General features: G+C 38.9%; 1 protein-coding gene across 1 annotated transcript in view; it reads right to left on the reverse strand.

The window, feature by feature from the left end:
• The window catches only part of LOC127951670 (netrin-G1-like), a 115,681-nt gene that overhangs the window by 21,430 nt on the left and 78,502 nt on the right, over window positions 1–15,749 (reverse strand). Inside the window, exon 4 of the mRNA XM_052549683.1 lies at window positions 14,796–14,968. Coding sequence (XP_052405643.1) covers window positions 14,796–14,968 — 173 coding nt within the window. The remainder of the gene's footprint in view (window positions 1–14,795; window positions 14,969–15,749) is intronic.

Below are 15,749 nucleotides of genomic sequence, written 5' to 3' on the forward strand. Positions count from 1 at the left end.
ATGGCGAAACATCAAAATTTGTCAGGCTGCCATGGACACGCCCTTTAACGAAACCTCAAGATCTTCACAATTTAACATCGCAAAGGTCTTTAGATTTAACTGACCAAGTTTGGTGTTGATCTGAATAAATCTCTAGGAGGAGTTCGTTAAAGTACAACCCCTGAAAATGGCAAAAACAATGCCAATTTTGCAGAGAAAATTCAAAATAACCGACTTCCTGTTGGAATTCAGATTTCCTACCAAGAGACTTTTTTGTAGGTATTGGTGTGTTACATGTGTGTACCGATTTTTGTACATGTACGTGAAACATAGCTCGAGGCGCACTCTGTTGAATGTGTATAGGTGGCGCTATCGAGCCATTTTGCCACACCCAATGGAATATTGGCCTTCAGATGTGTTCAGGCCAGGACTCTTATCAAACAGGTGAAGTTTGGGCAAGATCTGATATTTTATGCCTGAGTTACAACAACTTCTACTCCCATGGCGAGACATCGAACTTTGTCACGGCGCCGTGGACACGCCCTTTAACGAAAACTCAAGATCTTCACAGTTTAACATTGCACAGGCCTTTAGATTAGACTGACCACAAAAAAGACATTGATGTCATAAAATTTCTAGGAGTAGTTCTTCGGAGCATAAAATATGACACTTCCTGTTGCCAATAGGTGGCGCTATGACTATAACTGAATATGGGCATGTCAATCTGTTCAGTTCCAGAGTTTTATCAACCATGTGAAGGTTGGGGCAGATTGGACATTGTATGTCTGAGTTATAGCAACTTCATTTTTCATGGCGAATCATCGAAATTCGCCAGGCCGCCACTGACACGCCCTTCGACGAAAACTCAAAATCTTCGCAATTTAACATCGCAAAGGCCCTTAGATTAGGCATACCAAATTTAGTGTTGATCTGAATAAGTCTCTAGGAGGAGTTCGTTAAAATACAACTCATGGAAATGGCAAAAATGACACAAAATTTGCTCATATTATTAAAAATAACAGACTTCCTGTTGGGATTCGGATTTCGTACCAGGAGACTTTTTTGTAGCTATTGGTGTGTTACATATGTGTACCGATTTTCATACATGTACGTGAAACATAGCTCGAGGCGCACACCGTTGAAAGTGTATAGGTGGCGCTGTCGAGCCATTTTGCCACACCCACTTCTGAAACCCATATCAGATGTAAATTTTCGCCGGTTCTGAGGTGTGTGCAAAGTTTCATGACTTTTTGAGTATGTTTAGGCCCTCAAAAATGCGATTCATTTTGGAGAAGAAGAATAATAATAATAATTAAAGCTGCAAGCAGCGATGAACGGGCCCTCGCACCCGGGCTCACCGCCATTGTGTGGCTTTGGTAAAAAGGTAAACGTTGAGAAATATGCATTTAAACTCATAAACATAAGTGCAATATATCAAAGTTTATTCCATATGTGTGCCAATCTTCCTGTTGCCAGCAGGTGGAGCTATCTTTATAATGGAATATTGGCCTTCAGATGTGTTCAAGCCAGGACCCTTATCACACATGTGAAGTTTGGGCAAGATCGGACATTTTATGCCTGAGTTAAAACATCTTTTATTCCCATGGTGAGACATCAAACTTCGTCATGGCGTCATGGACACGCCTTTTAACAAAAACTCAAGATCTTCACAACTAAACATCACACAGGTCTTTAGATTAGACTGACCACAAAAAAGACATTAATGTCATAAAATTTCTAGGAGTAGTTTGTCACAGTGTAAAATATGTAACTTCCTGTTGCCAATAGGTGGCGCTATGACTATAACTGAATATTGGCATGTAGATCTGTTCAGGTCAAGAGTCTTATCAAACATGTGAAGTTTGGGGCAGATTGGACATTGTATGTCTGAGTTATGGCACCATCATTTTTCATGGCGAATCATCAAAATTTGTCAGGCCGCCATGGACACGCCCTTTAACAAAACCTCAATTCCTTCGCAATTTAACATCGCAAAGGGCTTTAGATTACACTGACCAAGTTTGGTGTTGATCTGAATAAATCTCTAGGAGGAGTTCGTTAAAATACAACCCCTGAAAATGACAAAAACAACACCAATTTTGCAGGGGAAATTAAAAATAACCGACTTCCTGTTGGGATTCGGATTTCGTACCAAGAGACTTTTTTGTAGCTATTGGTGTGTTACATATGTTTACCGATTTTCGTACATGTACATGACATGTAGCTCGAGGCGCACTCCATTGAAAATGTATAGGTGGCGCTATCGAGCCATTTTGCCACACCGAATGGAATATTAGCCTCCAGATGTGTGCAGGTCAGTACTCTTATCAAACATGTGAAGTTTGGGCAAGATCTGATATTTTATGCCTGAGTTACAACAACTTCTACTCCCATGGCGAGACATCGAACTTTGACATGACGCCATGGACACGCCCTTTAACGAAAATTCAAGATCTTCACAATTTAACATCGTACAGGCCTTTATATTAGACTGACCACAAAAAAGACATTGATGTCATAAAATTTCTAGGAGTAGTTCTTCGCAGCGTAAAATATGACACTTCCTGTTGCCAATAGGTGGCGCTATGAATATAACTGAATATGGGCATGTCAATCTATTCAGTTTCAGAGTCTTATCAACCATGTGAAGTTTGGGGCAGATTGGACATTGTATGTCTGAGTTATAGCAACTTCATTTTTCATGGCGAATCATCGAAATTCGCCAGGCCGCCACTGACACGCCCTTCGACGAAAACTCAAAAGCTTCGCAATTTAACATCGCAAAGGCCTTTAGATTAGGCATACCAAATTTGGTGTTGATCTGAATGAATCTCTTGGAGGAGTTCGTTAAAATACAACGCATGGAAATGACAAAAATGAGACAAAATTTGCTCATAATATTAGAAATAACCGACTTCCTGTTGGGTTTCGGATTTTGCTCCAAGAGACTTTTTTGTAGGTATTAGAGAGTTACATGAGTATACCGATTTTCATACATGTACATGAAACGTAGCTCGAGGCGCACACCGTTGAACGTGTATAGGTGGCGCTGTTGAGCCATTTTGCAACACCCACTTCTGAAACCCACATCAGACATAAATTTTCGCCAGTTCTGAGGTGTGTGCAAAGTTTCATGACTTTTTGAGTATGTTTAGGCCCTCAAAAATGCGATTCATTTTGGAGAAGTATAATAATAATAATAATAAATATAGCTGCAAGCAGCGATGGCGGGCTCAAGCCACCAATGCCATCGCCACCCCGGTGGCATCAGGTAAACTGTCCCAGTGGGCACATGCATTCACAATATCCCTCTGGCAGTGAGGTTTTAAAGGATATGGCGGTTAAAGGGTTAATCCGAATCATCTAGACTTTAAAATCACGTTCACAGAACAATATATATATATATATATATATATATATATATATATATATATATATATATATATATATATTTATATAGTAACACTTTACAATAAGATTTCATTTATAAACATTATGTTAACATGAACAATATTTATATAGCATTCATTCATGTCAGTTAATATTCCAAACTTAAACATTAAAACATTGTTTTATTGTGATTTTTTTCCAAGCACATTTTACCAATTTCAAACCATATCAATCTTAATAACTACCATTATTTTTTATTTAATCATTTATGAGTGCTATACAATAGTCCAGGAAAGCTGGAAGAGAAAAACTCCTTATATTCATGTGCAGAATTATTAGGCATGTTTTCTTTTACAGATGAAATGCGCTAAAAAAGAGTTTTAACTCAAACTGTTTTAACTCAAAGTCGAAAATTATGTAATACCCATGAGAAATATCAAACACAAATGCAATACAGAAATGGATAAGTTAAGACTTGACCATTGCACAAAAATGCTGACTGGGTCATGAGGTCAGAAAAGAAGAAGAAAAAAACAGGTTAAGAAGAACTGACAAAAAGAATTGCAAAATAATTAGGAATTAATGTGAAGATTAATTTTTAGTCAATTCTGCAAGACAGACTTTCAGGAAAGGAGGTGGAATAAAAATGAGCTCCTAAATCTTAATCCCGGATTCTGGAAGATATATTCCTCAAACCATCGGACAAGAGGAGGTGGTGCTGGTCCTTCACGAGTCACTCTAATCTGTTCATAAAGCATATATATAAAGTCTTAATATATAGTATTTCACAATACTTCATGGTATTCTAATTAAATAATTTTTTGGAATCTTTGATTTCTCAGAACCTGACACATTGTAATTCTGAGACTCCAGGAAAGTGGCAGTTCTGTAAAATGTTGCCACTGGAGACTAAAAGCTCCCTGATAGTTTCACACCTAATTCACTTAACACACACACACACACACACACACACACACATTACCCACGGTGACAGAGGGACAGAGTGACATCAGATGTATGATAGTTTTTTAATTTTCTATCATCCATATAGTGTTGTATAGTCATGAAACTATGCATATTTCCTCAGAATGACTTGTCTTCTATGTGTACATTTTTTTGAAGTGTTTAGAAGCTGCACTTAAAAAAATAAAAGGCATTTACTGGTTACTTTTTTACTGTTATTTCAAAAAATCACCACGACAAAACCATTCAAGCCATTCAAAATTGATCCGCACCTGTACTGTAAGATACATTCTTTAAACAGTGGTAAAAAAGGATGTGGTGCTGATCCTTCAAGAGTCACTCAAAACGTATCTGTCCATAAAGCCTATAAAGAATTATTCTTAATATACAGTTCACAATACTTCAGCTTGTTATTCTAATTAAGTTAGGGTCATTTTATCAGTAAAATACATAAAATTCATATTATTTTTCTTTGAAAGATTTCTATAAATGATTTAAATCATACTTGTTTCTACAATAATTATTTAAAAGTAATCCTATAGCTCCATCTGGTGGCCATTATTGGTACTAAGAATTGCAAACTTGATTTATATGTTATGATAGTTTTAATTTTATGCTGGCTCTTTAAAATGATAAAGCTATGAAACTTACTGTGCTTCCTTCAAATGATGACTTCTACATATATAAAAAATTATGAAGAGTTGGAATTAATAATTTTAAAGATATAGTAAAATAACAATTGTATTTTTTTATGTTACTTTAATAAATCGCTATGGCCACACCATTTAAGGTATCCTAAACCCATTCGAAATTTAACATCTTCAGTATATTGGCTTCATGTTAAAACAGTTTGGTGTGAACTACTTGTGTCTTCTTGGAGGAGAATGAATTCATTTACAGGCTGAGTTTATCATAAATCCACAATAACATTTCTGAGTTCTGTATCAATCAGTGTTGTTGTTTGTTTATTTTTATTTTTTTTATTTTTCATAGGAAGATAACTCTCCTTTTTAATAAATGTGCTTATAAACCAAGAACAAGCTATTTATAGCTGTATTTATAAACTGCTTACTACTGACTATTAATATTGGGACAAGGCTTTATGAAGCATGACTGTCTACTGACTATTTACTAATGAGTGCAGTTATTATGAAGTGTTATCAATGCATTTACTAATGTTAACAAATTAGACATTATTTTACAGTGTTATCAAATCCCTTAAATTATTTGTAAGTGTTTTGTAATGATTTTATTGACCAAGCATTTGTGAAAGTTCTGCTTGCATTACAGCTTAGTCTTGATCTGTGAACTGAACAGATTTACTGTTACATCCATGAGAATATGTAAATTCAAATAAATATCATGTCACAGGATGTCAGAGGTCAGTATCAAATTAGTTTGAAATTATTATTTGCAGCACAAATAAGTTTTTTTTTTAGGATTTTTAAAAATCCCTAAAACTGTCAGAAAAGGATAAGGCCTAAGATTTCTATGTGAGTGGCTACATTTGTTTGTTTTTATAACTATAATGCATAAACTATGAAACTATACAAAATGTATAAAAAAGTACAAGTTATTCTTTTCCAATGTTTTTTATTTATTTAATTTTTTCTTTTTTTTTTTTCTTTTTGGATTTACATTTTAAAAAATTAGCCTACGGCAATCATTCTAAACAGCTTGAATAAAACCTGTCAATATTTATTATAGACCACTATAACTGTGTATAATCTAACAAACAAGTTTATTATGAAAATAAAAGCGTGTACACCAGATAAATTGGACGATAAAGAAATTGCTAACAATAGTATAATAGAGCATGTTTTAGGTTTTTAGGCGTTTAGATGCAGAAATGGAAAAATCAAATGTAAAATCAAATGTAATTGATTTAATTAAATATAGATTAAGTCTTGTTAGAGCAAAATAATAAATAAATACGTACACACATTAAAAAAGCAGCCAAGATGAATGAGTTTAATTTTTTATATAGATTAAAAGTGAAGACAGAAGCAGCTGGTATATGCGGTCACTTAATATTAAAATCCAGTAGATCCACTTCAGATTTATTTCTCAACAGTTTATGTTCACTTGGCTGTTTTCGTTTATATTCGCCAAGCTATTATGTATTTTGAAATAATCTTGTCCGTGATGTGTTCGTTCTTACGACGAAAGCCAGAATCCTGCAGCTCGAGAGATATATGTTATTCTGCCAGTCTCGCTTTCAAATAGTCTTGCACACTTAAACTGGTCACAAACACCTGCATTTAGCTCGTGTTGTGTTATAATGGATGTATTGTGTGCATTTATGGCAATAATTTATTTTGTAAAGCTCTTAAACAAGAATAAATTCGTTAGTTTTGAACTTGTGACACTGTGCGCGCTGATCGGAGGCAGTGATTTCAGATAGGCAGCCGTGAATATTTCATTTTCACACAAACAGTTCAAAAACATTTTAATTTAGCTCTTGGTGTGCTCTAATTGGTGAATTGTGTGATATCGCTGCAATACTTTATTTTAAATAGCTATAAAACAAGAATAAACTCGTTTTTTCTGAGCTCATCATTCCAGATGCTCATGCTCAGAGCGGTGATTCATCTCTCGTGTTTCTCACGTATCACTGACCACACATCAATTATTAATAAGCCCTGACCTGATAATAATCATATATGTTGGTTTAGCTTGTCAGTGTGAATTAAATCCAAGTATTTATTTGTATTTTAACCGATTTAAAAGTGAAACAAAAAGACAGTCTCCTCCCTTTTTTAGTCCGGTAACTGCACCTGTAGGGGCGCTATTTCTCTCAGACAATGGAAGTCTAAGCACACACACTCAAACAGAGGGACAGAGTGATATGAGATGTCTGACAGTTTTTTAATTTTCTGTTATCCATACAGTGTTGTAAAGTCATGAAACTATGCATATTTACTCAGAATAACTTTTTTTCTGTATGAAAAAAGGTTTTGAAGTGTTTGGAATTTAAAAATGCAGGAAAATTAATAATTCCATCTTTATTGTCATTTTAAAAAATCCCCACGACAAAACCATCCAAGCTATCCAAAACCCATTCACAATTTAAGTTCCTCAATGTTTTTTCAACATGTACACCAAGTTTGGTGTGTATAGTGTTACTCTCCTCTGAGCAGTATGCATTAATTCACAGCTAAATGTAAAAAACAATCCACATTCAAATCAAAATAGCTGACTTCCTGTTGGTCGTAGCTGATGACTGTGAATTAGAAAGTTGTCCGTCTTGATAAGAACAATTTTTGTACTGAGTTTGGTGTCTGTAGCTAAAACTAACCCCCCCACTTTTGACAAAAGGTGGCGCTATAGAGTGCCTCTTCCACGCCCTCTTATGAAATTTTGCCAGTGTCTAGCTGTCACTAATACTGATATGTGTTCTGAGTTTGATGAAATTCTAAGTATGTTATATGCCTCAAAATCACCTGAGAAGTATTCCAGTTTGACATGTTGCCACGGCAACAATATTTTTAGATATCAATATCCCCCCAGCAGATTTATATCGGCTGTGTTTTAACATTATTCTGATGAAGTTTGAAGCAAATCGAGTAAAAATAAGATGCTGAATTCAAAGCATTTTGAAAATGACACACTTCCTGCTGCCACTTGGTGGCGCTATAACTTTGACTCCTAATAGTCACATATATGCGATCGACATCATACAATGAATAATCTGATGAAGTTTGATTAAAATTAGGAAATGTATGTGGATGGTATTAGACACTTCCTGTTTCTCATTTCTCGCCATAATTTCAAAGCCTCGCCACGAGCAAACCGTTCGAGATATCAAAAATCCCCTGGCAATTTTTCATCCCCAATGTCTTGAGATCATGTTGACCGAGTTTGGCGGCAATCGAGTAAAAAACCTATGACAAGTATTTCAAATTCCAGAGCATACGCTTTTTACATAACTCTAAATAGCTGACTTCCTGTTGGGCGGAGCCTATGATATTCAATACGAAAGTTGTTCGGCACAATGAGATCTATATGTGTACTGAGTTTCAAATGAATATTGGCAAGTATGTGTGAGCTATACATCAACATTTCTGACTGTGATCCAGGGGGCGCCGTAGAGCCCCTGTGCCACGCCCGGGTCCCAGCTTCTGCAGGCTCCTAAAGGCCACAGATTCCAAAGTGTGTGCAAATTTTCAAGAGTTTTTGAGTATGTTAAGGACCCCAAAAGCCCCCACAACTTTGACGAAAAATATGACTACTAAACCTAAAATAGCCAACTTCCTGTTGGGCGGAGCCTATGACATGCAGTACGAAAGTTGTTTGGTTTGATGAGATCTACATGTGTACCGAGTTTCGTGTGTCTACGTGCAAGTATGTATGATATATGGCCCTCAGTATTCCAGGGGGCGCTGTAGAGCCCCTGTGCCACGCCCGTGTATCAGTCTCTGCCCGGCCCTAATGGCCGCAGGTTCCAATGTGTGTGCCAATTTTCAAGACTTTTTAAGCATGTTAAGGACCCCAAAAGCCCCCGAAACCTTGAAGAAAAATAATAATAATAATAACAAATAATCCTAAGGAAAACAATAGGGCTCTCGCCCTCCAGGCTTGAGCCCTAATAATAATAAACGGAGCAATTCCAAGAGGGTCCTCACACCATCGGTGCTCGGGCCCTAATAATCCTTAGAAGAACAATAGGGCTCTTCGCCCCTTCGGGCTTGAGCCCTAATTATATTATTGATATAAAAAAATACTAAAATTAAAATTAATATACTCCTCAAATGTAATTTATTTCTATGATGACTAAGCTGGAAGCTATCTCTTATTACCAATGTAAAAAAAAAACACCTTGGCTATGTATGTAACTTCTCGGTTACGCATGTAACCCTCATTCCCTGAAGGAGGGAATGGAGACGTCACGTTAGTGATGACCGACGAATTGGGATCTCACCAGAGAGACTAATCCACTTTGAGTGTAACTAAACTAGCCAATGCACATTGGAATGTGATTATTGCATCCAGCTCCTGCTGATCACAGCGTGAGTATAAGAGGCAGCAGGTGCACCACATTCATTCATGCTTTCACTGAGGAGCCGAGCCAGTGACCTGGCAGCTCAGCGGGGGTACAACAACTGTGGTGATGGGACGTGACATTTCTGTTCCCTCCTTCAGAGAACGAGGGTTACAAACGTAACCAAGATGTTCCCTTTCCATCGGCCACTCCCAATGTCAGGTTGGTGATGACAGACAAATTGGGATCCCTACCAACTCGCCACAGGTGCTGCCCCCTCCAGTGCCCTGTGTAGGCCTCCTGATCCTTCCTATGAGGCAGATAATATGACCAGGCTCTACACAGGGAAGGTCTACTACAGTTGTTCCTCACAACCCAACAGTAGGACTTGGATAACACTAGTAAAGTGTGCCCTTCCATTTGGAAGAGGGCACACTGCAGAGTCACCTCCTCCCAGAGAAGGTTAAGTGACATTTACTTATAGAATTCTCTGAGATGACTCATGGCTGCATCATTTAGAGAACATTGTCTGCCAGGGGAAACAAGGCCTTAGTAGGTGTAGTGTGGGATCTCAACCGGGTCACTCAAATGGACACTAGCCTCACACCAGATGTCAGTTATTCATTGGCTGAAACAGGACACTGCAAGCCAACTCTGAACAGGGCCTCTCAGTGTCACTACCCATTTGGGGTAAGAAAACAGAAGGAAACCAGTTCGACACGCAGACTATAGAACCTAGTGAACGTGTTAGGAGTCACCCAGCCTGCAGCTCTAAAAATGTTTGCTAGCGAGGCACCATGAACCAGCTACCAGGATGATGCAACACCCTAGTGGAGTGAGCAAGCAACCTAAGCGGGCAGGGCACACCTTTTGCTTTGTATGCCAAAGTGATGGCATCCACTAATCAGTGGGCCATCCTCTGCTTGGAGACAGCCTTCCCCTTCTGCTGTCCACTGTAACAGACAAAGAGCTGCTCTGAGGTCCAAAGGCTCTGAGTTCTCTCCATGCACTGTCACAGTGAGCGTACAGGACAGAGCAAAGCTAGGGGTGGGTCTGCCTCCCCCAGGGGCAGTGCTTGCAGGTTCACCACCTGGTCCCTGAATGAAGTGGTAGGAACCTTTGGCACGTAGCCGGACTGTGGTCTCAGTGTTGCACTGGAATCAGCCGGCCCAAACTAAAGGGGCGATTCATCGACCGAAAATGCCTGCAACCTGAGGGGGGGTGTCCAAGGTGACAAGCAGGCTGAGGGGCTGCAACCGGGGTAGAAGCAGCAGAATTCCTTCGGTGCTGGATGTGTCTGAATGCCTCAGTCTGCTTCTGTGCTACCCAGAACTGCTGGGCAAAGCTCTCGAGAGCGTCGCTGAAAAGGCCGGTCCATGACACGGGAGCATTCAGGAATTGGACCTTATCAAGCTCCTTCATCTTGGTGCTCCTGGACCTAGTATGGACACTGCATGACCTGTAGACTGTGTAGTGACCTTCACCGCTTGAAGCATGAGGTCCTTCGCAGAACATTGTTCATGCAGAACCATCAGGGCTTTGGCCTGATAAACCTGAAGCAATGCTATGGCATGAAGGGCAGAAGCCGCCTCACCTCCCCAAAAGCTCTATAAGCACTGCCAATTAGACCTGATGAATACCCACAGGCCCGTGAGGAGAGACACGGGTCACCCCACAAAGTGGAATCAGCTGTTTGACACAGTTGCATGGCCACAGTTGCATGGCCATAGATCACTGGAGTCGTCATTCTCCCGGAAGGGCAGGCCAGCGTGAGAGCTCATCGGCTCCTCGTCTGAGCTCTCCTGGGATGTGAATGGCTTGAAAAGACTTTAGATGCTTCTGACTCCAAAGCAGGAGATGGCACATATGAACTCCTGCATGAGGAAAGGCAATGTCTGACCACCGGCTGAAAGCCCGGTGGCAGGATCAGGTGACTGAGACCTGGTGAGTGTTCAGCACAGAGGTAAAACGAAAGCCCCTGAACTTGGGAGGACGTCAGATGAACTGAATTGCATAGCTGCATCTGATGATTCTCGTGAGTCAGCGAGATTGTCTGTGGAGTGCTAGCCAGTCCCCCAGAAACTGAGCAAGTGCGACTGTGTGAGGTGGAGTGGAGGGACTCGACCTGGAAGGCAAATCATCCCAGATTTGGGTCTGAGTACGCAGTCCACATTATCCCTGCTATTCTATTTAATGAGGTATTAGATGTTGTTTTACCTAGCATACTTTTCATTATGAACACCTCTTTGCATAGCTGCACTGTTCCATCTTGTTTAAAAACACACTGTGGTTCACCCCTTGCTAAAACTTCACAACTATATACCTATTTCTAAGTTGCCTTTTTTGTTGAAAGTTCTGGAAAAGTGGTGTTACTCCAAATTACACCATACTTAACTTCTAACAACATCTTAGATCCTTTTCAGTCTGCTTTTAAGGCTAAGCACAGTACTGAGTCTGCTCTACTAAGAGTGACTAATGATATTCTGTTATCAGTTGACTCTGGAAACTGTGCAGTCCTTGTTCTGTTGGACTTAAGTGCAGCCTTTAACACTGTGGCCCACAGCATTTTGTTAAAAAGATAAAATTATGAGGCAGGCATTTGTGATGCTGGTTTAGATTGGTTTGAGTCTTAATTATCAAATAGGAACATATCTGTAAAAATTTTCATCATCCCCTATGCCAATCACCTGTGGGGTACCACAGGGTTTGATTCTGGGTCCAGTTTTATTTTCTCTTTATATGCTTCCATTGCCATTCCAATTTTTGTAATGCAGATGATACCCAGCTCTACTTACCATTAGATTCTGGTAGTGAATATGTCCTTTCTCTGTTAGCATGTTTAAAGGATATTAAAGAATGAATGGATAAGAATTTCCTTCAGTTGACTGAAAATAAGACCGAGATTATTCTATTTGGCTCTAAACCACAGACTGACAAATACAGTGGTCTCTTGGGGAATTTTCAGTCAAAAAATTACTCCTATGTGAAAAATCTGGGGACCATTTCTGATGCCGACCTGAAGTTCAACAAACAAATAAATTCAATTGTCAGGGCCAGCTTTTTCCAGCTAAAGCGACTGCAAAAGTTAAAGCCCCTCCTCACCTTTCAGAATTTGGAGACTGTAATTCACACTTTTATATCCTCAAGGCTTGATTATTACAATGCCTTGTATGCTGGAATTAGTCAGTCATCACTCTCACAATTACAGATAGTCCAAAATGCTGCAGCTCGTTTCTTGACTGGGACAAAAAAGAGAGAACATATTTCACCTACACAGGCCTCTCTCCATTGGCTTCTCATGAAACAAAAAAAATATTTCAAGGTTTTAACATACGTGTTTAAAGCTCTATATGGACTTGCCCCTAACTATTTATCAGAACTTTTAAATGTCTATTCTCCTCAGAGATCACCCAGATCTTCAGTCCAGCTGTTTTTAAATGTCCCAAAATCTTGGTTGAAAACAAAAGGCAACAGGCCTTTTTCAGTCTATGCTCCAAAACTTTGGAACACAGAACCCTTAACTATCAGACCTTCTCCTACATTAAGCCTGTTTAAAGTATCAATTAAAACCTACATCTTTTCTCAGGCTTATTCTTAATTTTGGTTTATCTTATGTATCTCTTAAATGCTAGGGGTTGTAATTTTTTTGGGATATAGTAGGTTTTGATCGTTTATTTGTTATACATATATTAAAATTGTGTTTCAATTATCTTGTTATGATTGGACTGACCACCTTCCAGCCCTGTTTTATTTGTGTGTACTTGCTCATCTTGTGAAGCACTTTGGTCAACATTCTTTTGTTTTAATGTGCTATATAAATAAATTTGACCTTGACCTTGACCATGAGAAATAGGAAAGAGAAGTGAGAAATAGGAAACTGCTCTTTTGTAGAGTGTTTGGGTACCACTTGTGTTTTCAGCAGCCCGGGAAAGCATAGCAATTAGCTCTGGATCTGACTCAGACAACATCACCTTCCCTGACAGAAGCAATACAGCAGAGTCTTTATCTTCAGAGCCAAGCTCATCCCCTGATTGACATCCTTTCATCTGCTGGGGCTCCGAATGAGACGCTAGACCTCGCCTCTGGGGACTCAGTTGCCTTATCACGGAACACCACAGGTGTGATGTGTTGGAGCAGGGAGGGGCACACGGAAGTGCACTCAGTGGGGAAGCCCTCACTGTAATCCTCAGATCACCTTGACCATACGCCAAAGTAGTCCTCCGCTGCTTTGAGACAGAGGAACTACAATGGGGAATAGCAAAGGGCACCCCCCCCATTTAACGAAGAGGTGTCTTGATCGCAACATTGCGATGGTCATGTCCCTGCAATGAGAACAAGAATAATCCATGGACACTGCCTCAGTGTGCTCAAAGCCCGCGACGCCCGAGATGCAGCGATCGTGACCATCAGACGGAGCCATGAAGTGACCGCATCCAGAAACACACGAGTGAAAGGCCATCTTTAAAAAGAAGCCGTGTCACTTGTGGAGCTCAGGGGAGGTTGCAGCCCCACCACAGTTAAATGAGCTGCAGCACGCCTTCCAAATCAGAAAAAAGCAGCTGCACTGGACCAGCAAACCTCCACTGATGCACCATAACACCAACACTCGTGAATGCTGTCTTGTAGACACTCTCTTTTTTGGTGATTGCACAAGCAGAAAGGCTTAGCTCCAAGGTGAAAAGTTGAATGTGCGACTACACGTGATTTCCTTAAATGCTCACTCTCCGGGGTGCGGTCCGCGATGCAAAGCTTGATGTTTGTTTATATCTTTACCTCCTAATTTCAAGCAGGGTAATTATAGTTAACTAAAACTGATAAACTAAGTAAAAACTAAAACCCACCTTTAAATTTTTTTATATATATATATATATATATATATATATATATATATATATATTTTTTTTTTTTTTTTTCTTTAAGCTTATCAAGGCACCATTTCTTGAAGTATTAAAACAACTAAAGCTAAATAAACTATATTTACACATATATAAACTACTAAAAATAACAAAATTACTAAAAACTTAAACACAAAATATAAACATAAAATATAAAAGTAAAACTCAAACGTTCAAAATATTCACAAAACATATAAAAGTATTTCAGTAATACTAAAATAAAACTGATTTCCCAAGCTTGCCATTTACCACAAATTATACATATATATATATATATATATATATATATATATACATATATATATATATATATATATATATATATATATATACATATATATATATATATATATATATATATATATATATATATATATATATATATATATATATATATTTGTAGCTGTAGGGAAACCTGCGTTTCTGTAATATATGCTGCCAACAGGCTTATTGTCAGCCCTTTTTTTGTTGCTCTCAAAGTAAAATGTCATTTGGAACTCGACTGAAAAGGTCACATTTCGGTGCTTGATGGAGCACTATGCTTTCCCATGAGTCATGTCAAAAAGGAGATGGCAGGATGTACTCACAGATATTGGCAGTACCCTTGGGGATGGGCAGGTAGGAGCCCATGCTCCAGGCTCGGCCCTGGTAGTGTCTCTTGCAGCGTGCGCAATCTGGCCCTGTAGTGTTGTGCTCGCACTCGCACCCCAGCTTTCCTTTGTCAAAAACACAGCTGTTGGCATGCAGATTGCACTTGCACCTAGCAGGATGAAGAACAAAACATCATAACAAACAGGAAATGTCAGCCCAGACTACCGTTGCTATGTTGGTGGCACGAACAAAGAACCAGCCACAATGTTTGACGTCTTATCCGAAACGTAATATTAATTTCATTTGCAATGCGTTCGAGCCTCTTTGTGGCATATCCATTACAAACTTCAACCTTTAACGTTGGCTTCCCATGATGCTGCGGAAGAGAGCTTCATTATGCCATTAAAAACAGAGCTCATTTGAGTGTGCCCCTGCGGAGATACTGAATAGAAGCGTGGGTCACATCTGTGACACAAAAGCAGAATGAAAGCCTCTCAGTGGTTGGGCTTTAACATTGAAAAAAGGGAAAGAATAAAAAGTGGAAAGTCTATCGACACTAACAGCACCTCTTCAAAGTTCCTCTGATGTCTGCTGGAAAAGAAATTTTGACAGACTCACTGTTCTTTCAGAGTGTTTAGAGAGCATTAAATGTAAGAGGAAATCATGAGTTGTGAAGTCTATGTCAAAACATGGATGCTTTCCATGCATTTTATTTTATTGGAAGATGCATGCAGTGATTTTTCAAAGCTGTAACTAAAGCAAAGATTACTGGAGCACATTTTTCACACGGGATACTGTTCCTGAATTTCATGTTTAATCATTGTTTGTGAAATTTACTAGCAATTTCTCAATGAAATTTGTTTCTTTTTTAGTGCATGTGTAGTTATTCATCCTAATTTCCTAGTTAAAGTGGCAAGATTTTCAGAGACACTCATGTGATTACGGAAGAT

The sequence above is a fragment of the Carassius gibelio genome, chromosome B2 (assembly GCF_023724105.1).
Source record: "Carassius gibelio isolate Cgi1373 ecotype wild population from Czech Republic chromosome B2, carGib1.2-hapl.c, whole genome shotgun sequence".
NCBI classification, from domain to species: Eukaryota; Metazoa; Chordata; class Actinopteri; order Cypriniformes; family Cyprinidae; genus Carassius; species Carassius gibelio.